Here is a 24,415-nt window from a genome sequence, read left to right on the forward strand (position 1 = left end):
TGTAGCTTAAGAATATTTTGTGAAAATCAGTAGAAAAATTGCCAACTTTCGGGTGTTTTTCTTCTGTTAGGCTTTTACTTAAGATTTCAACGCAGTTTTGATTAATGCATTTGATTATATTGGACGTTACATTATTCTAGGTCTGTTACGATCTCTTTGCGACTGTTTTAGTTTTTGATCGTATAGATGTGATATAGGAGAACCGAAGTCTAGTAAATTAGATATTTGTAAGAAGTTACCGGCGGAGGTGGGCAGACGCGCAACAAAGACATTTCGTGTTAGTAGGGCCTATTGGCGTCTTTGGGCCTCTTGAGCTGGACCTTTAGCCGTTTCATGCCGATTTGGAAGCCATTCATTGCCTGAATTGCCGCCTGGGCTGATGCAGGGTTGTCAAATGACACGAATCCTGGAAAAAAAATTTTTTGGTACATCGATAAATTTAACTGATATTTAATATTATAAGTAATATACTAATTATATATATATATTTAGTATATTAAAATGAACACTAATATATATTATATATATAATATTGTACTAAGACGAGGACACTAGTGGTTGTTCATTTTAGTACACTAATTATTGTTTTTTCTTTGTATTGTTTTATTACACTATAATTTGATTTTTAAAAACTAGAATATGAAATACTAGCTAGCTTTTGCTCCTTTGCTTGTACTTTGACGTGTATTTCGTGTAATATGGAATTTTTGGTTATAATTCAAACTACACTCAATACAGGAACCATTAGCCAAATTTTTTGGGTGTATTTAAGTCACTTAGAGGTTTCTTAAATTTCAATTTTGAAAATTTCTGTTAAACTTTTGAATGCCATTTGAATAATTGAAAAAGTAATTTACATGTAATGATAATAAGTAAATAAAAGTAAAGTAAGTTTATCACGGATAATGTAAGAAAGACCCTAATGGTCAAATCGGCCCAGTTCTTTTGGAGCCTATTTAATGCAGATAAACAATCAAATCTTTCCTCTTTATAATATTGTGTGAAATATTACTATTGCTTAAAAAAATATTTTTATTTATATGTTATGTGCCTTCTTTTTCCATAACATCTGCATACCAACATTGTGGTAATTAAATTGATTAAATATATGACTGTAGGTTTAAGCTACCCGTTTACTACCCATCCACCACATCCTCTGCTTCACTCCCTCAAATACCTACAATTGGTGCAGGGACAGAGCCTTAAGTCAGTTCAATCATCAATGTGTGAAAAGGAAGAATGCACTTACCAAAACATTTGCTTTGGTTAGTAGCGCGATCTATAAACACCTTGCTGCTAATCACGTTCCCGAAGGGCATAAACATCTGCATTAGCTCCGCGTCACCAAACTCCTGAGGGAGGTGGTAGATGAAGAGGTTGCACCCCTCAGGGCCTGAGATCGAGCAGCCTGGGAACATAAGAAAATCTTTAAAGAACTCACAAATCTGCCTCTGAACACCTTTATTGTTTATAATTAAATATTGGTTAGAAAATATGGTGGTTTTTATTTCACAATTTTGACGTATCAAATTTCTTAAAGATATTATCGAATGTATTGTTAGTTTTGAATAAAGATAAAAGTTAGCCTCACAAGCTTGATAATTAAAAAATAAAAGAAAGAATTAATAACCGACTGCAATATGCGGTTTGCTGAGGAACTGCTCGAGCGGTCCGTGTATTGCGAATATGAATTTTGTATGGAAACTGCAGATCGCCGTGCGGCGACCGCATATTGCAGTCGGTCTTGACTGCAACATGCCGCCCGTCTATGGCCCGCTTTAGAAGTATAAATACGTATACTTCTAATTCTTCACACAATAGAAGTGTAAACACTTGCTGAAAACATGTACATTAACAAATTTGTTTGCTTGCAAATAAGTTTTAATCAATGTAGTCGTTGTCGGCTACGTCTTATAAAAAAATATAATTCATATAAGGCACTAGGAAATAACAGTGGTTCTAAATTATATTTTTAATGATGGATGATTTAGAAGATAAACTCAACAAAATACCTTGAGTCTAGCCAAGTTGAAATCTAGTAATCCCGCCATATTTTATACAAGTTTGAAAAATGATGTATACGAAGAATAATGAACTACTTACAATATACAAGACATTGAAACACTGAACAGAGATGCAACAGCGATATTACAGCAACTAACTTCGTGAGCACTTTGAAATTGAACTTTCAAAGCAAACGTAAAATTTACTTATTTTAAACAAAGCAACATTTAACCATGAACCATTTCAATTATTTCAATGTAACTCGCGTTACATTATTGCTTTATTATTTTTCAGGTATTGCTGTTAACTAAATTTGTTTCTACATGATAAAAAAATGTAAAATATCTTAATGTTAGAAAAAATTTAAACATACCAAAATTATTAATGATTTATTATTAATGCTTCAACCTTATTTTTTACTGATAGATGAAAGATGTATATGATGGTAGATATAGTAAATGTTGCTGTAGAGAGATGATGGGCACAGCTCAAGACTCCACTTACCTTCTCTTTGCGCCGGGGCAATGGTCGACATCGGGGGTGGTATGGGCTGCGGAAACTGTCCGTAAACCGCTGGGTATGCTGTCAAACATTAAGTTGCACATTTTCACAATGAACACCGATTATATCGCGTGTACATGCATCTACTATACAATAACGGATGCCAAACTTATTCGAAAAAGCATGTAATTTTGATAACAATAAACGCGTCGCTACAATTCATTCATTTACGATCTCCGCCATTTAGTTGTGGAACGCTGCCCGACTCCGTACGATTGGCTACCTCTCTGTCACCTTTTAAAACTCTTCTGTATAATAATTTCTTTACCTTATCCTATCCTCATCAATCGTGACTTGTATAATTCTTATGTTTCCTTTTACATCACTATTCGCTGTTCATGAATTTGTAAGATTACCTTTTAAGTTTTTAGTCTGTTATTAAAATTTTTTTTTTGTATTACTTTGGATTAAGGTTCGATATATATATTTTTTATATAAAATTTGGTTCTGCACTTCTCGCACGCATCATGTTTCTTTTTTTTTTAGTTTTTCCCTTTAAATAGGGTTGCCTGGAAGAGATCGCTTATTAGCGATAAGGCCGCCCGTTGCATCCCTTATAATTTTTATGTATTGTGTTTCTTTTATTTGCAACGAAGTGTAAAAATAAAAGTACCAATTATAATATTATCTGTTTGAGTACATTAAGCCGTGGAAAATATCGAATGTGAGGAACGTTGAATGCAAATAAAACATCAATGCATCACACAAAAACACATACTACGAAGCGAAGAATGCAAAAAGATATAAGCGATATGAAATCGACATGCAAACCTTGTTTTCATTAAGTAAAATGTGTTAATTGGGATTTGAAAAACTGTCTATTAAAAGGAATTTGATTTGAAGTCACAAAACGTATCAAGAGAACCGCGAAGTAAATTTATGTTGTAAATAATCTTTATGGGTTTTTAATTATAGTTATATTGTCTATTATACGTGGTTGAGATTTCTTTAAAATAACAACCACCACTCCCAGAGTACTGACATTTAATCACACTTTATGACTTATTTACAAATATTACGAAAAACGGAATATGATAAAAATACTTCGATTCAAGTTTGACAGCCGAAATTATAAGAGCTTATTGAGTTTTTGTATCGAGATTGATAAACTGCTTTTCTCTGTCGGTTCCAATTGTAGAGAAATGAATTCAAATGAACTGTCAAAGAAGTTTACGATAACAAGAGAATAAAGTCAGTTGGGGGAAGAATATTAAACTGAATTCCGATAACCAATATAATGTTTAATTTGTCCGCTGTCAAATTAACATCTGCGTTGTATTTGTTTTGCGTGGAAACGATTTTTTCTTTCCGAGTTAATCGTAGTTGCAAAAGCAAATTGATGAAGCACTTTTATACATAATACGTAGGTTGACCAAATATATCTTAATAATTTAAATGTTGTATACGTATAGCTACATTAATATATGGATATAAATGGTCAATTTAAAACATGAATATACTAGAAGCAAGCGTCTAAGTTACATATTTGAAGCAATCTTATTAGAAGTGTGTCTTCACGGTAAGAGTGCTTTATTTTCATACATTGTAGGGTATATGAACGTTACTCACCGACTCCAGGGAATGGCTGCATACCGGGGTACGCTGCATGTTGCAGCGCTGCAGCCTCACCGTTTGGTAGACCTTGGGCTGTTACTGGAACAGCTGGAAATTTTAGCAATACGTTATTACTATATGACACAAACGCTGGAAACGGCAATTGACCTCACTTAACAGATGATATTTATACATTATTACGAACTCTTTACTGTTACGTAAACGATTTCACATTTACTTACGTTATCAGAATTTCACAATAACCAGCTATATTAAGCAATAATTTGCTACTAAGTATATGTAAAAATATATTTCTCTAACAAAATCTTACTGTTTGGCATCTTGCCATCTTTGTAGCAAAGCAGGGTGTCGAATATTAAGCGAAAAATAAGGAACAAACAATTCTCACTCGTGCGATGAAAACAGAAAAATAATGTGTTTAGGCTTTTCCGACAGGGTTTTTATTATACTTTTCAGCATATTTTCGAGTCACATTATTTTTTATGAATGCTATTTCTCTATATTATTTAAATAGTCGCCTCATTTAACTTAAATCAATGAATTCTAATTTTGAATCATCGAGTAATTTTCTAGCTATCTAACCTTGGCACAGAATAAAATAATTATAACTATGTTCAACAAATAATCAGGTACTCACGTCCAGTAAAAGTTTGATGTATACCATTGGTGTAGACAGCTTCCTGCGGTGGTGGCTGGCCATTAGCCGTCTGCGCTGCCATGTTGAAGCCAGGCATGGTCGGAGACGGCAGAGAAGGCAAAGCACCATTCAGGGGCTGCCCTCCACCTGTACCTATCGCCAGGCCCGTGAAGTTCTCTGTAAAAACGTATAGGTTTAGATATATGTACCTATGTACGCAATACTGTATCTTCCATGCTTATCTTCTTTATAAACTAAAAACGTTAAAGAATTTCTATTAAGTTCTACGACTATGCTAATGTTCGAAAGATACTTTTTTTTTATGGCTCTGGCACGGTTTGTGCATTAGCCAGCGCCAGATTTTTATAATTCGTGCTTTTTGCCTTAGAAATTCGACCATGTCCTCCATGTACGGTTTAGGCACTCGCCCGGTACTGCACAACCCTCCCAAAGGCCGAGAACAAATTTAAATTAAATACAAACATGCTCTCGTACCGGGAATCGAACCCGGTACCCCTCACCTAGCTGCCACTTAATAAGACCGCTAGGCTATGAGGCCCTTAAAAGATACTTTAGTATTAGTAGTAGTTATTTACTAACCAGACGTAGGCGGGACCACTGAGTTGGCCATTCCGTTGAGCGCGTGCGACGCCAGCGCAGTCATCGGACTGATGTAACCCTGCGCAGTCGCCGCCACCATCAGTGCAGCTTGTTGCTGTACCATACAATACCATACATTAATAATTTTATATTTACAAGGAATAAATGAAGAATGATTTTCTTTTTATTTTCTGCAATAGCGAATAATGGAAACACTTTTATAACTAAATTCCCTTATATTTAAATATAAGTTGATTCTTACATTTGTATATTATTGCAATTAAAATTAGAAAGTTCCATCGTACGCAATTTGACTAAGGCCGTTTGTCCACCGCCGCCATCACCGGGACGGGACGTATATATTTTATTTCTCGTAAAGCAGCTGCTATTTTAAATAAAAGTGATTTAGTACCTGTTCGGTAATAACTTGGGCATAGGTGCCATAGGTTCCGAATTGATTAAACACGAACGGATTCAGCAGACTCATGTTGCCGGCCATCTGTTGCATGCGCCTGAGTTGTCTTTCCTTCTCTGTGTCCGCAAATTTCACAACTAAGCTGGAGGAAGCTCCCTGTAAACAAACGCGTATCTTTAATTTTGGCTTAAGTTCTATAACTCTATAAAATTGGGCAGAGTGAGATATTTGATTTCATGAAATCATAATAAAGCAATTTCTACTATACAGCAGCCTTACATCGTTCGTTAGAAAATAAAAGTTAATTTTACCCCGTTTATGCACGTGTCTACATATTTATTCTTGTTATCACCGCACATGTTAAAATACAACGTCATATCGTGTTAAATTTAACAGCTCTTCTTCATTAGGTCGGCACACAATCTCGGTTCAGTGTGAAATTCTCAACAATTTTCGCGTCCATTTTGAGGCATTTTGTGGATGAAACTCGTAGATAGCGATCGTGTTGAGACGCCGCAAGTTAATTCAAAAGCTTATTTTGAACAAGAGAATCTGCTTGCGAAATGAACTACAAGTGTAAATGATACGTTTATTTTATTCAAGAGTTCAGCGGTTTATAACAAGAAATTATGTATTTTACTACCATAAACCTCATTCTATTTTATATACACATTATATATTATATACATTTTTAAGCCATTTTATTTTATATAATTTTACCACCCCTAAAGATATTTAAGACAGAATTATCTACCATTTATCAGCTAAAAGACCCTTCACACTAAAGAGCGGTGTTCAATCGTTAAAAATGCAAGAGTAGGCCGTAGGCAACTCTCGTAGCTACAATGCATTCATTATGTATAGCAAAAATACCGCTATAGGCATCAACAGGTTGGGAGCCGATGCAACAAGTCTCGGCTCCACTCCAAAAATGCAATAAACTTTTGTAAGAGGCTTGCGTTTTCTAATTGACTATAAGCTTTTATTATAAACGTTTTGTACTAATTACGTAAGTGGTGTAGCATTATTGTTAGCTTTCAACTGCTTGATTATTTAGGTAATTTGGATTCTACCAAATTGTAAACAAACTTATCAACATTATTGAGATCTATTGTGTATGCAATATAAGTTATATTATTATATGATATGTAAAGTATTATATTATTAAATTAAATTAAGATAATATATCTACAGATTTATGTCGTTAAATTTATTAAGATACTCGTAGTAGATAGGTAAGAATAAGAAAAATTGTTTAATACCTTCAATAATTAATAAGAGTATATTGTTTGTATCTATATCTTTAAAATAATGTTAGAGTACAATATACAATTAATATTCTGCTATTTTTATTTGCTTCCTGACCTTCTGTAAAAAATAGTGTAAAATATATTTTATATGAATTTGACATATTTTAATAGTAACAAAAAAATATTTATACCAAAATATTTAAATGACAATTTCCAATACAGTATTTACAATATTCTTAAACAACATAGTAATAATAATAATAAATAATGTAATTTAATTATATTTTAAATTCAAATACAAAATTATAAGTTTGTCAGTAACTAAATGTAACACAAATTAAGTTCAAGTTTAGTTCATATTCAATTCGTAACCGAGCTATTTTCCAAGTTACGATATTTCGATTAATCAACACAAAACCGCAGATTTGGTTTCTCTAATTGATAGACAAACAGTGATTGAGAATTTCAGATTAAGCCTATTTACACGAAGTAGTGAGGGTTTCGACAAATATTATACTTAGTTTGAATAATAGTTTGAGATTCATCAAGATTGAAAGTTTCATATATATTGGTTACTACCAAGTAGTCCTGTATTATATTGAGGTCCGAAAGTTATGATAGTAAGTAGATGTATACAGCCTAATTAGCAGACATTGTATAGACGTATACTGGCATAATTTTTTATTATAAACGATGTTTAATGTTAGTTACGAGGGTCCTGTTTATAAATTAAGTATCAAGAATAATCGAATTATATTTGTTTATCTTAGAGGATATATATATGTATGTATTTTATGTGTGTGTATGTATTTTATGTGTATATTTTGTAACTTTTTGTAAATTTTATTGTGTAAATTTTTCAAGGAATAAATGACGCTTAATTATTATTATTTTTATGTGTTTATCACTGAACTGTAAATCAGTTTTTATGATCTATCGATAGTTAATTTAGTATCATTATCTAAATACATACATTTATATTATTTATACTCGTTTTTCGAATCAATTGCAGATATACGACTGCAATTGATTCGAAAAACTACATATGACTAGTGAAATCTTACAATAATACTTAAATCAAAAACAAATTTCCTTGCAAAATATCTGCAGTTACAAATCACTTAAAGTAATTGCAATCTGGCCCATTTTATTACGGGCTAGTCGGCTTAATACCCTCATATAAATGGGAGCTCTTGTCGAAGACGCTTGTACGCCATTGTTCCTTGAAAGCCTACCGCCATACCGCCCCGAGTTAACGTTACTTGATGCCGCATTTAAAATAGCTCTTCGCAACGACTCGCGAATAATTTTGTTCTAATTATAGTTTCGTATAGACTTCGTTTTATTTTTTCACATTCGATGAATATTAATGACTTTTTGAGAATACGTTGGCAATAAGCTAGTTTGCAAAGATTTTATAAATTTGCCAAGAAAGCATCTCGTAAGGCAATTTAAGCCTTACTGCCTTGAGGTAGAAGTTAATTGAAATCTTTTAAAGTTTATTTCGGCTATAAAGGCCGGCCCGTGGCCGAAGAACCGTGGATTTGTCCCGGCTTCCCCGTGGAATGAGATTTTATTGCCGCATTAACTTGATTGTTTTATATACTAAGCTTAATGTGAGGTATCTTTTAATTTGGGGACGTTTTACGAACGAAAATAGCTTTGTAAGGTAAAATGTTATTGTCATAAACATTGTTACCTATTGGTGGAACCGACTTATCTCCATCATAAAACTGAGCCCATTTATTATAACAAAATAATCCCACTTAAGATCAAAAATAAGCTGAAATTAATAATACTATAAAAATTAATTATGCGTGTAAAATAACTAATATAACATATACAAATTAATTGAATATTTTGATAGCCGTTTTTTAGTCACAGAATACGACGAAAATTTATTTTTAATCTTGATAAAGGTTTTATACAAAAACCAGAGACAAAATACCCTTACAAAACATTCACCAAGGGCCAATTCGAGAGGCATTTATTTATTCCAATTTCGGCTTGCAATAACTGGCTTTTGTATTATTCATCACCCAATTATTGTAAAAGGACTGTTCCTAGCACGGAAGTCGGCTCGCTATTGGCTCTTCCGTTTAATACGAGATCAAATAAAGACTTTTTCAAGTAGCCATTATGCTTAGTGGTATTCTTTGTTAATTTGAGTTACATGCTTCTCAATACGAAGTAAATTGGGTATTTATACTTTTAATAGACTTAAAAGAAACCCAAGAAAAGTTTCACGTACTTAAAATGTAGGGAATTCAAAGTATTTCATAAATGTGACGTGTGTGTGAAATAATTCATTTGAACAATTCCAACGTATTCATGTTCCCAGTTCCAAACAAACTAGCGCTGTGGTTGTCCCCATGGGCGGTGGTTTATATTTAACATCAAATTTCTCTCAAATATTGCACAGATATTATATTTTGTGAACTAAAGTAGTATATTTGTTGTAACTAATACAAAATTAAGGTTAGGCAAATATGTATGCACTGAGTAAAACGTATTAAATCTTGAATGATGTCGCCGCCCATGTGCACTAGCAATGACAAAGGGGTCGCAAGTGCGTTGCCGGTCTTTTAAGAACATCTTTTTGGTGCGCTCGTTAATAGAAGGACCATAGGCCAAATTGCTTCAGAAATACTTCAATGGGCAGTTTGTTCCACATAGTATTGGTGTGAGGCAAAAAATGCATTAAGAAATGCTCCATTGCAGAAATTACTTATTATTTTTAACATCATATGCAACTTACAATATAAATTTCTAAAAAGAGCATTGCTTAGAATTTTACTACAGTTACTATGAATGCATCATGGGTGATTAAAAATTAGAGATTGTTTCCTTAACACAACAATTGTAAATAATAATAGTTTTTTTAAAGATATAATTCTTCCCAAAATCTACAAATCTAGTTTGTTTATAATAATATCTCATTAACATTCAAACTGCTGAACTTATTAAGATTAAATGTGAAAGAACATAGTTTCAGTTACTGTTTCCTGTTCATGAGGTAATGTTACTTAACCAACCATTATTTCAGACAGACTTACTGAATATGCATAAAAAATTTCATAAGAATTAAAACAAAACATTGTGACACAACAATTTTATATATATAGAAATTGTACAAGAGTTCATCTTAAGATGAATAATTTATTTATGAATCACAAAAATAATATTCGATTTCCTATTACTTGGATCTAATTTAAGACCAAGTTAGCAATATCTTATAAATATATCAGACAAAATAAATAATACAATAGGGAAGGTAAATAATACGGGGCAGGATTAGAGTGGGTCGTGAGCCCCAATTAGAGGCAGCGGCTTATGATAGTGCACCTACATAGCTACCAAAATTGCGTTGTAGGGTTACGAATAATCTATATATCTTTTATCGAAATCTTAAAAGATCTGAAAAGAGAAAGAAAGAAAGCGAAATAATTTATGTAATTTTACAAAAATATATATAATCAGTTTTATTACACTGTTTAACTAAAACATATGTTTTCGCTGTTTTTATTTTATATTAGCTCCTGCTGTATATAATATAATAGATGTATATGTAATATAATATGTAAAAGGAATGTCACACTAATTTTATTGTTAATCTTCATATGAGCATGGATTTGTTAGAAGTCATTTTAGGTCAAACTAACTATAATTTACAGAAATGATAATAAAGCTCTTAATTTCCTCCCCCAAGCAAGACATTGAACAATTACTAAAATTAATTTAGGGCACATTACAAATGTATGGCGCCTTAAAGGTGTCTTAATTAATATTTAATACAGCAGGATCTTCTCTTTGTCGTAATTTCTCATTAAAAGTACATTTTATTATATATTAAGAAAGTTATGTATTAACACTTAATTATATCTTATACTCGTATGTGTAAAACTACTTGTCGTGACTAGTATATTAATATAAACGTGTTTTAGGAATACATGTACCATCTGTTAAAGAATTTTTGAAAGTTCTACCCATAAACAAGACACAAGAAAAGAAAATATATAAAACGAATACTCGTACACGAGTTAAGAAGCTAGTGGAAAAGTAGGAATATTAGTAGATTGTACATATATAGGAATAAAATAGAGACATATAAAGAAGCCTGTATCGCAGAGATATCATAGGAATTAATTACCTAATACACGATCCCTCGGATTAATGCGACTGATCTCATTGATCTATGAAACATTATTACTTTTATTAGAAGGTGGTAATCGAGTCAGGGCGTAATCTGAATGACGTCATTAATTTGGATCAGTTCGAGGTTATTTCTTAACAGCTCCCTTTAATGTTATATGTACCAAGAGTAATATTAAATGTAGCTTTTTAAAAGCGTAACAATTATTCCATCAGTGCTGTAACTTACATGAAAATTTACTTTTCGATCTGTTTGATTTTTAGATGTTGGCGGAACTCGTACACATTGTTGTGAGTGTACAAGTACCAACTTAATGGTTAAAATATCGTAATCCAAATGGGATTTGTGGATATATATATTTTTGCAGCCTTTCGTGGTGAAGACATCTCCAAACTCAATTCAAACATTGACCATGTTCCTTTGCATTCCAGTTTCCTTACGATGTTTTCCATCACCGTAAAAGCAGTATTAGTGAACATTTATTATAATCGCTATGCATTGTGTCGTTCATTGGGTTTCAGTTACTGTCGTTATAGCGATAAGTTACTTGCAAGTACTAACGAAAGATAGAAAGACTTCCAGCTACGACATAAGCCTACGTAGTGCTCGTCGTACAAACAATAGTTTATTCTTAATTTATAGATGACATTAACTAAAAAATTTATAATTACGTAATGAACAATGTTTTTTTCATTTAAAGAAAACACTTTTTTACCGGATTGAAGTTATAATCATCTCATCATCATATAATCCGGTAAAAAAGTGTTTTCTTTAAATATGTAAAGGTTATGTCAATAAAAGTAGAAATATTTAATATACAAATAATATAATAACAATGTTGCATTTAAGAGAATCTTCAGATTCTATACTGTTTTTGTAAAAAACTGACCAACCTAATACAGAATAATCGAATTAGAATATACAATTAATTTTCTAACCATTAAATAATACCGTTAGTGTATTATTCATGAGCCTATGATTCGTTTTACTATATGCCAGCATAGCCAATTATTGCTTTGCAGTTTCAATTTAAATGTCAGGAACATGTGTACAATGTTTGTATTCAAAATGAACCATTAGATTTACGCTATTTGTTTTATAGAAACATGTTATTGGGTTTCCAAAGTGTGTTTCGATATTGTGTAGAAAATAAGGGATTATATTTAAGCGGTACTTGTCATTTCACGTTTTTTGACGTGATAACGTCTTTAAAATCGTTTTAGTCGGGTGACATGTTCAGAAACTTGTGTCACACCAAAACCTCACGAGCGCGATCGCAGGTATAACGAGAGAGAGACGGACCGATCTCCCGTCTCATCTCGAGCGCTGCCAGTCATTCCGTGAATGTATGAAGAAAAATGTATATCATAGTCGAATAAGTAAACTTGTCATTTTACACCCGAAATTTATCATCAAAAGTGTGAATAAAACGATAGATGTAATTTAAAATTTGAAAAAATTGTTATCTTCATTAATTCCTTACTTCCCAAAAACTTATATCACCAATAAGACGTTATCACGTAAACATCTCGATCGTAAACCTACTTTACAAAAAACCAATATTTTTTTTATATTATTAAATAATTTTTCGAAATTTAAAATTGAGAATCTTTTAATAGTTTATTTAAGTAGTTTAGAATATAAATGTAATATTTAACTTTTCTTACTTATTGTTTAATGTGATAATTATAAATGTTTATTTTATTTTATTTAACTGATAAATGTTTAAGACATTGACATTGTCAAAAGCGATATCCAATGAAACTAATCATACAGTAATTGGACAATTTTAATTAAACGTTTTAAAATCCAAATAACATTTGATACATAACAAATATTAAAAGCAAAATTTACGATAGCGATTAAAAATACGTAAGTCCCTGATAATAAAAACAAAAAGCTGTAGGTGTCACTTTATAAAACCACAAAGCACAGCTCGATTAAACGCTTAGTTTCGTCGCAGCACTCATTTTTAGCTCATTAATTTTCTTACTCGGCATCTCACATAATTTTCTCTTGAATGCTTCCATACTTTTAGATAAGGGCTCTTTTATACAGAGCAACAGCAATAGGGCTCTTTTTATTAAATCCGGCGTCTCTCGAGTGTCGACAACTGATAGCAGAGCTGTTTATTTATAAAACAACGCACTTTCCGCTCAAAGAATTAAGGCCTTTTGAAACACCGCCGACAGCTTGCGTATTATTTCTTTCCTAACGCTATTACGACTTTTATTGTTAAGTTTAAAGCTTATTTTAATATTGAGATTGTTCAGTAGGGACGTTTTTTTGTGATTGGATTGATATAAATCTACATTTTGGAAATTTAACTTTTTGCTTTTTGAAATCTTTTCAATTCGTGGATTTTTTCTGTTAGATGTAATGTTTATTTGTATATTAATCTTTTATTGAAGTTATACTTCTTTAGGCGCGTTATGAAAAATTTATAAGAGTGAAATTTTACGAAGCGCGCGCACCGTGACACAAAATTAACAGTTGCCCACGGAAGATGCTACGGCATTGGACATAATTTAAAAACAACATTCGATTAATAATAGAATTTATGTTACACTTAATGTAAGAGAATAATAATAAATATTTATTTATTGTTAACTATAATGACTCCTTTTCCAGTCTTTGATTATTTAATTGTAATAGTTTAATTAGTTTAATCAAAAACTATTTTTAATAATGCCAAATAAGTATAACTTCTTACGCGCGTGCATAAGTACACGCACCCTTTTATTATTATTATTTTTTTACTATTAGTAATAAATAAAATTTGTCTAGGTATATATATTATGAATAAATAATTACTGAAATTACAAAACTAATAAAAACAAGTCTTTAACTGAAAGAAAGCAAATTAAACTACGCTGCATAAATGCACAAATTGAACATTTAAACTTCGATTGCTAAATGGACTGACCCTATAAATATGCAAATTTCAATTCAAACTAGCGGAGTGTATACATTGGTCTATATTTTACAGTAAGCACACCTCTGGTATGATTGGAGTGGCCGAATCTCTAGGATTGGGGCGGTCTTACAGTACTTTGCTGTTATTCTATGCAAATGTTTGCTACCGTTAGCTGCTTGAACTATTATTGTCAAGATGCTCTTTTGCCAGACTGTTATGTCATGAATATTGTAGATTGTGTTTAGTTATGCCACGTTGATAGTAATAAATTACTGAAGAATTAATGGAACACTTTTAAAAACTTTACATATATAAAATATGGATATATTTTGTATTATTTATTTAGAATTATGCAAAACAATTTATATTATAGGTTGTACTGTTGGACAAAGATATAGGTACCTAGCAAAATATTATATATAAAAAAAAAATGAGTTTTAAACTGTCATCTCATCTTAAACATTTTATGTAATAATAAATGTATTGTGCTAATAATATATAGTATTAGTCTGCTAAATAATCTTCACCGAGTTTAATTAATTGAACAGAAAGTAGAATATATTATTAAAGAAAATACCAGTAAAAGTAATTAAGTTACCTACCTAATCAATAAAAATTTCAAAACCAAAATCCGACAGTACACAATACAAGTTTTTATGCAATGGAACTAAAATAGTGCATGGAAGTTGCATACAGAACTGTTTAAATGCACTCCGTTTACATTTCCCCGTTGGGCACATTCTACCTGCTTTGTATTTTTAACCACTCCTTGCAAAGACTGCGCTTGCCGGCGCAGAGACAATTAGGGAACTCATTTAGTTACTCCACCCAATTTCGGCTAAGAATTAAAACGTAGATAGAGGTAATGTAGGGTTTAATAAAGTGAACAATATGGTAAAGAGTGAACAGATGAAATCTTTTAAGCATATAAGATTTTGTTTCGGTCTAAATTTCATAGTACATTTCGTATTCTTTTTTTATTGTGTATACTTCTTTCTCTAAACCTCCTCTTAAAAATAAATCAGTGAAATTGTACTGTTCTTACTAATCGTTCGCCTCTTTCTCACAAATTGTATTTATGTTGTAGTAAAAAGAGATGGTTATCATAAATCGTTATATAAACTTATCGCAGAAATTAGTATGTTTTAATTTAAAGTTCGCGTCTTTTTACTCTCAACTACATATAGCGACGTTTACTATAACTACGATTATAAAATATAGTACGAAAAATAACAAGAATGTTGCATAAAAGAAGTAATAAGTTATCCTAGTTTATCGCTAACATACGAAAGTGTAAACTTGATTAGAAAATAGATCTATGTCCAAGTTTCGCACGTCGCCAAACAGTTGGCATTTTTCCAATGATACCTTTACTAAATCACCGCTAAACAAACATGGGGTCATTATACCCGCTCATAGATATTTTCCGACTATTCTCATATTATGCGATATTAAAAGGCTTTGAGATTTAGGATAATCGTCTCTGTAATTGTGTTGAACAATTCCAATGCTTTTTTATTTCCTATTTTTGTTAAGTCCATTCGCTGGTACAAAAATTATCATGATCGGGTAAGCGTCATCATACCAGCGTAATAACAAACTAAGTCATTGTCATTAACGAACGACAGAATTCCATTAAGAAAAAAGAACTCTTAATATAAACCAAAAAGCTTGCTTTGGTTTATTGTGACATTGAATAGGCTATAAAAATATCAGTGAGAACATAAATATATTTTGTCTCTTTCCCACTTGAGTTTCTTTCTCATTCTATTTTTATTACAGAAATGAACCATTTGAGAAACATTTCCGTACCCGTTTCCTTGGGGTTATTTTTCTCTTGCCACCGAAAAGTATAAAGTAACGTTTCTTTTCGTTGCGTGAAATATTTGGACACTAGGTGCGACATTCTGCTATGCAATTTTACATCTTATTTTTTTTAAAACAAATAAAATTATACAATTTTTGTAAGTAAGACGCTTAACCGTTAATCTAACACTTGTGTTAAGTATTCAGTTCTGATCCCAGAGGTGCGTTGTTTGGACTCTGGACCCAAGCAAAGCCTTTATGTTTCTTAACGTAAACTTTTCACATTATTTGTAGATTTGTATTCTACTCCCGAGCCACAGTAAAATTTTTCAAATTAAAAAAAAAGGTATAGAAATAAATAGACAAGTATTGTATTGCAGTTTTAGCTTCACCCGTAGCACTTTAAATCATGAAGTGTACAAAACAAGAGACGTATCTAAGTAAGTAAGCCCCCTGTTGTCCTCGCATGAATTTAATCAGTTGAAACAAGGTGTAGAAAATAAAACATCCGTCCTCACTGCCGGCAAAATGGATTGAGCGCGGTGGATCGGAGCAATTTTTGTTGAAAGCACTCGCTTTCTTTATAGATAGCTTAAGGTATAGATAGTGAATTTGTCCACTTTAAAGGACGTGCGCGGCCATTCGCTTAAAAATTTATGGTAAAATCCCTTAGCGATGATTGCAAAACAATATTTTTGAATAAACTCTATATTGTGACGTGTAATTTAGGTGAATTTATTGAAATATATTATAGTTTTGAGTCCTTTTTCGCTGCTAATCATTACTTATTGAACCTGTTTTTTTGGAACCTATTGAACGGCGGTCTTTATAGGTTTGTAGAAAGTACAAATACAGACATACATCAGATACAATTTAGTCTTAAAAGAAGCATACATTAGAGTATATTATTGTTTTTTTTTATATTTTATATAACCGAATACATATAACGCTATACCAAATCTAATATATAACATTCTCGTGTCGCGGTGTTTGTAGTTAAACTCCTCCGAAACGGCTTGACCGATTCTCATGAAATTTTGTGTGCACATTGGGTATGTCTGAAAATCGGACAACATCCCCCTAAATGTTAACTACCCGTCCACTCCTAAATTATTTTTTAAAATTTAGGTAAATTTTTGTTTTTTATTTTTTTATGATACAGCATTAAAAATACATACAACCCCTAATTCCCCCCCCCCTCTACGATCAACCCCTATGTTTTTATTATAAATGATATACATGACAAAACTACGTTTTCCGGATCAGCTAGTATACTTATATATATATATTTATCCTAAAGAAAGTTTCAACGTAAACCAAATGAAATGAGATTACAAAGATTATATAGCTATTTTAAAGCCCATAAACTCGTTTGTAAGACATACACATTCCCTTTTATTCCTATAATTTCCATCACATGACGCATGTCATCAACACACATAATCTCCATAACATTCAGCAGCCATAATGGCTTATCCCGATACCAAGAGCGAATATAAATCACGAATTAATAAAAAATCCGAATAAATGGAGATTTATTCGAAGTACAGGCACAAACCTGACGTTTTAGTAGGTTTCCTATAGACCCTCTAACGAATGAATAATTACACAATGATCCCTATTAGGAATGCAAAAATGGGGACCCTGATGCATATATAATGGTGCCTTTAATTGTGGTCTAAGTGAGAGGGTAGATTTGAATATTCAGGACATTTAGATGGACTAGAATTTCTTGATAATCGTTATATAATATACAGTAGTGATAACAACTAGTTGTCTTGATGTTTAACGGTGATAAATCAGTTTATCCGATATTAAAGCTAGATACTAATATTATTTAAATAGATTGGAAATAAGTGGACCAATGTTTCTCATAAAAGTCGTGATAACGGAAAGTAAACATTTTTTATATAACATTTGGTTCTGCACTTCTCGCACGCATCATGTTTCTTTTTTTTAGTTTTTCTCTTTAAGTAGGGTTGCCTGGAAGAGATCGCGATAAGGCCGCCCGTTGCATCCCTTATAATTTTTTTTCGTATTGTGTTTCATTCTTTTTTTGTTGCAACGAAGTGTAAATAAATAAATAAACTTTATCGCGACTAAGACGACGCGACGTCTTTAAATGAATACATTTTATATGAATACGATTAATATATGCACGTTAAAAAATCTCGTATAACAAACTTTTATTTAACATCTAAATTAGCTATGAAATAAATATGGTCTAAGATCCCGCTATACAACGACCTTCACCGAGATGCTTATTTGATGAAACTTATTTTATATATAATTTAATATGTCAATAAATATAATCCATATGGGTTGCCTAGCAAATTTCAGTCCAGAGTATTTTTAATTAATTTAAAAAAAATATATTTTTTTAAACATTTCACCGGTATGATTATTAGATAAATTCTATACCAATCGAAAGTATGAAGCCCATAGAATATGCAAAAGTTAGGTTGTTTTTAATCAATTAATTATTTATGTGTATATTTTTTATGTGACACTAAAGTATATATACATCTTTAGTATAAAAGAAGGTTTTAGTGATACATATATAATACTACCCTGATTAAAAATATTGATTGAAAAAAGTTCAAAAAATTTACTACATGCAAATTATAAAAAAAAAAATTTTTTTTAAATATTAATTAAACATACTCTGGACTGAAATTTGCTAGGCAACCCATATGGATTATATTTATTGACATATTAAATTAAATATAAAATAAATTTCATTAAATAAGCATCTCGGTGAAGGTCGTTGTATAGCGGGATCTTATACTAATAGCAAAATACCTCTATAAAAACTTTAGTATTTAATCTCATTTCATGTGTTTTAAAGCGAAGCTATACAAGGATCGGCTGTAATGACTAGGCAAACTGACATCTGCATATGACCTGAGAAGAGCAGGAAGGCGCACTTAGCATTTATTACCTTCGAAATACGACTGCCTATTATTTTAAGTTCTCTCATACAATGCGTACATATTGTGTTTTATATGTCAAATGTGTAGAAGGCATTTACCTATTTTTAGACTAATTAATATACTCTGTTGTATAAATTAATATGTATTTAAATAATACAATTTTTGTTTTATTGCATAAATTTTGTGTAGATCTTTTTTATTTTATTGTGAGAACTATGATTCTTAGCGGATGTACTATATTATAATTGTTAAGAGAAGATAATAACATATTTAAGAACATAATTTATATCAAAAATACTTCCGTATCAACCAACTCTTGATTTCTAGTTATTACGTTTTTCTAATTTAATATAAACTCAGGACATACGACGGACTTACGCCGAACATATTTGAATAAAAGTAATAAAAATTGTAATAAACTAAATTCATTTAATAACGGGTGGCAAGATAAAATTATGCGGGAAGTATTCGCTCGACAAAACCTAATTAGCGTTTGTTATTTTATGTTAATAGATTTCATCCCGATTACTTCTCAGAGGTATTTAGTTGAAAATATGTTTTTACTTTTAAAGAAAATTAAATATATTTTTTTAAGGGACGAGACACGTAGAAGTTATTTTTCAGGAAAATATGAAAAATATATTTGTTTTCATTGTTGAAATAGTAGTACTTAAGTTACCTTTCACTTATATTGCATTGATATGTAAACAAAAAAAATCCAATTAATTAAAGAAGGAAATTAACTTTTAGACATTAATACGTGTATAACAAATATTATTATAGAAAATAAGATGAAAAAATTAAAACAGGTTTTATAGAAATCTAAGTTATAAAGTTCTACCCATCTGTATACTTTTGAAACAAGTATAATTTGTTTTATTTCATGGAATCGTACAGCACTTATACATAAAACAACAAAACAGTTCCGTTTTAACTTGAGATTTAAATGAGTTCCGTTTTGTTTATTTTCGTTTCTGAGATCAAGAATGAGCTCTGTTATTTATGTTACGTAACAAAATATTAGTTTTAAGTTACAGAGGTTAAATATTTTTCTCCAAAATAAGAGACTTAAGGTCTATTCGTACAAGACGCTGAAATACTCAATTATATATTATACATACAAATTACAGAATGTAAAGATTTATAAAAAAACTAGCTGACCGGGCAAACGTTGTTTTGCCATGTATATCATTTATAATAAAAAAAAATAGGGGTTGATCGTAGAGGGGTGAAGTTAGGGGTTGTATGTATTTTTTAACAGAAAAAAATATCTAAAAATAAAAAAAAAATATTTAGGACTACCCGTAACATTTAGGGGGATGAAAATAGATGTTGTCCGATTCTCAGACAGCCCAATATGCACACAAAATTTCATGAGAATCGGTCGAGCCGTTTCGGAGGAGTTTAACCACAAACACCGCGACACGAGAATTTTATATATTAGATGTTTTTGCGTAACAGTTACATTAGCATCACAAATTTCTTATTTTAAAAGTTGATACTGATTTCAGGCTTAAATCCCTATATTCTTATGTATTTTGATTCATCTACGGGGTTGGTTGCCACGAAAAAAAATCCATTTAATACCAACATCATATAAATTTGAGACAAAGAGGCATCAGCTGTATTAGGAAACTTTGTTATAGGTACAAATAAAGTGAAGAGAAGTACGTATGCTAAATTTACATAATAGGTTTAAAGCTTAATATTGTTTAAAACTTTAAGTATCACAAAGATGAAACTATTTGCAGAAATAATAAAGACATAAAGTGTACGCCAGGTCGCATGGGCAGCTATATGTAGTCGTAACGAGCTCTCGAGGGAACTTACTTAATATCGTAGAATATAATTTTGTTTATATTCACTTGTGCTACGTTTTAATTAGACGTGAATATTATTTTATAACCGCATATTCTATGAATTTCAAATATATTCCATTAAATGATCACATTTTTATTGTAATGGTTCGTTATTCTTCATGTTTTAATTAAATTTCTAACATTGGATCTGGATATCCATAGTTGCTCCCCTCACCCTTTAAGATCGATTTTCGTTTAATGTTTATTTAAATTATATTATTGTTTTGCTTAATTTCTGATTGTATTTTATTTTTCTTTTATCAATGTATCAGTGTGCCGAGCGCTGGCAAGATTTTATAAATAAATAACATTGAATATAAACGCTGATTACTACAGCATAATAATAGTTCAAATATATAAATGTACATGTATTTAGAAGCCTTGCCATTACACTATTAAATCACATATATATTGACACTGTAAATAACAAACATTAAAATGGAAACCTCAAAAAGCTAGAACTCCGAAGCGAAAGGGTCCTAAAATTGACTAACAACTTTTTAAAATGAAGCGGCGGATTCCGGATGTTTTGACATTATACACGACAACTTCAATAAAAGTTTGCAAGCCTCGTCTGCTCCGTTTGAAAGTTGAAACTACGTGTCTAATATCCCTCAATGCACCCAAATTGCTTTGGAAACAAACAGAGCTGGGCCGAATCATGTTTGGCCCGTAACTCCGGCCCAATCCGGGTCAATTTCTTAAAGGTAGGCGCTCGTAGACGCATTTCTGAGCTCGGGATTTGTCGGATGAACTTTTATTAGCCTAGCCTTTGGGCGGCCTCATCGTTTAGATGTTATGGAGGTACGCTAAGATAAAATTTACGGTTCAATTCTAATTCGCAATATTTTTTTATTAGCACTAACTTTTATACAAGGCATGCTGTTTTGGGACACGGAGTTTATTGTTCTAGTAAATTGGAAGCCAGATACATTGTTTTGATTTATTATCGAGTTTAGACTTATTGACTGGGGTTCAATATCCGTAGTAAAGTTAAATATAGCTTAACAATAAATAGAAAGAAATATGATGTGTTAACTGATTATTTGTGGATGTTTTCAAGCCTTAAAAATACGCCGTGCTACAAAACAAAGTCATTTAAATAAAACTGTCAGGATTTTGTTAGGACCCCCCAACCATCCGTATAAACACGTATAATGTGATTACAAAACGTACGTAATCCTAAACAAATATAGCATGTCTGTCTTAATTTACTCGAATTGTGTGTTTGTATGCGGAAATAAAATTCGTGAAAATGAGTTTCGTTCGAAATCTCATGGTTATTTAACTGATTTGATCAGTGATAAAAGCTACTTGTATTACATTAATTTTACGCATTGCAAGGGCTTATATAACAATTAGTACCAATTATAATTACCATTGTAATAAATTAAACTAAACACTTTTCACAAATAGGACTGGATACAATTTGGGGGCTTTAAATAAACTACTACTGTAGTACCAGACTATGAAAGAAACGATGAATAGATTATTTACAATTACAATTAATTGTATTACTGAATGTAGGTTATTAATATCATTTGTATTTTAAAATATATCTGGAGGATCTATATAATAATAACAACTTTAGTTAGTTCGTTAGTAAAAAAATAGTTTTAGTTGCTATGGTATGCAAGTAAACAAAACAAAAGAAAACATCTATAGTAAGGCATGGATATCATACGTTATAAGATATGTGTGTTATTTGTGATCAACACCTTTAGGATATAATTAGTGATATGCTTAACACGATGCATCACGGTTAGTTTCGAAAGATGGCATTAAAACCGTCAATATAAAAATAAATTTTCGAATAAAAATGTCATAATACAGCGTGATGTCTCTGTACATACGTTAGCGCGAACGTGATTACAACACATGGAACGTTCCCTAAACAAATATGTCGGTGTCTTTGTTTAAAGAAGCTTACAAACTCAATTAAAAATGTTGCTGCGTTTTAAATCGTAGCATTTAAGTTGTCATTGTACTTAGAATCTTAACTGTCATTATATAAATACAAACTCTGGTCTTATACATACCTAGGTTAAAAAGCCACTTCGCGATTTTTTCGAATCACGAATATTATTTCAAATTCCCATAGGTTTAAATGAGTAATATTAATAACTAATTAAAAAAAAGGGTGCGTGTACTTATGTACGCGCATAAGAAGTTAAATACTTCTTTGGCATTATTAAAAATAGTTTTTGATTGCATGCAAATAATTAATTACAATTAAATAATCAAAGACTGGAAAAGGAGTCATTATAGTCAATAAAGTTCAGTTTACATTTGAAAAATTAAATTAATAAATATTTATTATTATTATCTTACATTAAGTGTAACATAAATTCTATTATTATTCGAATGTTGTTTTTAAATTATGTCCAATGCCGTAGCATCTTCCGTGGGCAACTTCATTCTGTTAATTTTGTGTCACGGTGCGCGCGCATCGTAAAATTTCACTCTCATCAATTTTTCATAACGCGCCTAAAGAAGTATAACTTCAAAAATAGAGCCATACATTGTAAACAGCGATTTATGTAAGGCTTACGAATATTTTCACACAATCAATGTAATTAGCACGCGTAGCGCCATTTCCGCGCTTTATAAAGGACGGGTTTACACTGTTTGCTGTGTTCGCAATCTCTTAATTTCGCGCCCCGCTGTAAGCCGAGTAAATAGTCGCCTTAAACACTTTGCCATAATGAAACTTTGAGTGAATCTTGTTTATGTAACTGTCCTGATATTTGTGGCTTGATTTAGCATTTGATTTAAATGTTTATTCAGATTTTTATAATTAAAATACAGGACTGAAGAATGAATAATATATTATTACGCGAGAACTAGACGTTCAAATAAAAACTGTTTTAATATTAACGCGAACTTATTAGATTATTTATACAACCTTTTCAATGCTTTTCAGGAATAGTGATCCGCCACATCAAGTATATTGAAATGTCAATATTAACGCCATATCAATCCCTGAAGTTGGTATTTGCAATATTCCGCTCGATTTTTTAGAATGGCAGTGTTCTCTCTAGTAAATGCTAGTTTATATCCTTTAAAGAATTTATTTTTAAAAATTATTCGTACTTTAGAATTTATGAAAAATGGTAGTTGTGCATCATACAGAGAATAATGAATTGTGGAATGGTTAACTAGAGCTCTACCTCTTTGACTCTTTCTATTAACACAGAGATTAACAACGGCTTTATCTAAAAGAAGGAACTTTGTTTAAATATTATATATGTCTGATTTTTATGAAGTCAAACGTTGGACCGCAAGTAATATACTTGTACAAACGGTTTTGACACAACTACAGAGATGAAATTACTTGTTGTATTGGAGACCACGGCCCAGGAGTCTCGGGTTCAAGTGCACGGGCTAATTAAATATTTAAGTTGTCGCTAGTATTACCGGTGACCCCAGAGCTGGTGCTTTCCTCGCTCAACGAATAAGTATCGCTATACAGAGAGGAAATGCTGCCAGCATTAAAGGTACACTGCAGCAGGGACCAAACCTTATAAATTTCTTTAATTTTCTATTTATTATTTTTTTATTATTATTATTAGGTTAAGAATATTGTTAATACTGTATACTTGTTGTTATAACAATTAGCATTTGATGTGCCCGATAAAATAAAAAAAATGGTGCGTGTACAATTATGTACGCGCGTAAGAAGTTATACTTCTTTGGCTTTCTTTA

The 24,415-nt window shown here is 31.4% G+C and overlaps 1 protein-coding gene across 3 annotated transcripts in view; it reads right to left on the minus strand.

Annotated features, from left to right (window-relative positions):
- The window catches only part of LOC125052711 (CUGBP Elav-like family member 3-B), a 447,174-nt gene that overhangs the window by 7,545 nt on the left and 415,214 nt on the right, over positions 1-24,415 (minus strand). For all 3 annotated transcript variants that reach the window (XM_047653702.1, XM_047653703.1, XM_047653704.1), the window contains 7 exons: positions 5,790-5,948; positions 5,378-5,492; positions 4,778-4,954; positions 4,135-4,227; positions 2,509-2,586; positions 1,250-1,426; positions 240-406 (listed from right to left, as the gene is read on the minus strand). In XM_047653702.1, the coding sequence (XP_047509658.1) occupies positions 279-406; positions 1,250-1,426; positions 2,509-2,586; positions 4,135-4,227; positions 4,778-4,954; positions 5,378-5,492; positions 5,790-5,948 (927 nt within the window). In that variant the 3' untranslated portion in view covers positions 240-278. The remainder of the gene's footprint in view (positions 1-239; positions 407-1,249; positions 1,427-2,508; positions 2,587-4,134; positions 4,228-4,777; positions 4,955-5,377; positions 5,493-5,789; positions 5,949-24,415) is intronic.

Source organism: Pieris napi, chromosome 9 (assembly GCF_905475465.1).
Source record: "Pieris napi chromosome 9, ilPieNapi1.2, whole genome shotgun sequence".
In the NCBI taxonomy this organism is placed as follows: Eukaryota; Metazoa; Arthropoda; class Insecta; order Lepidoptera; family Pieridae; genus Pieris; species Pieris napi.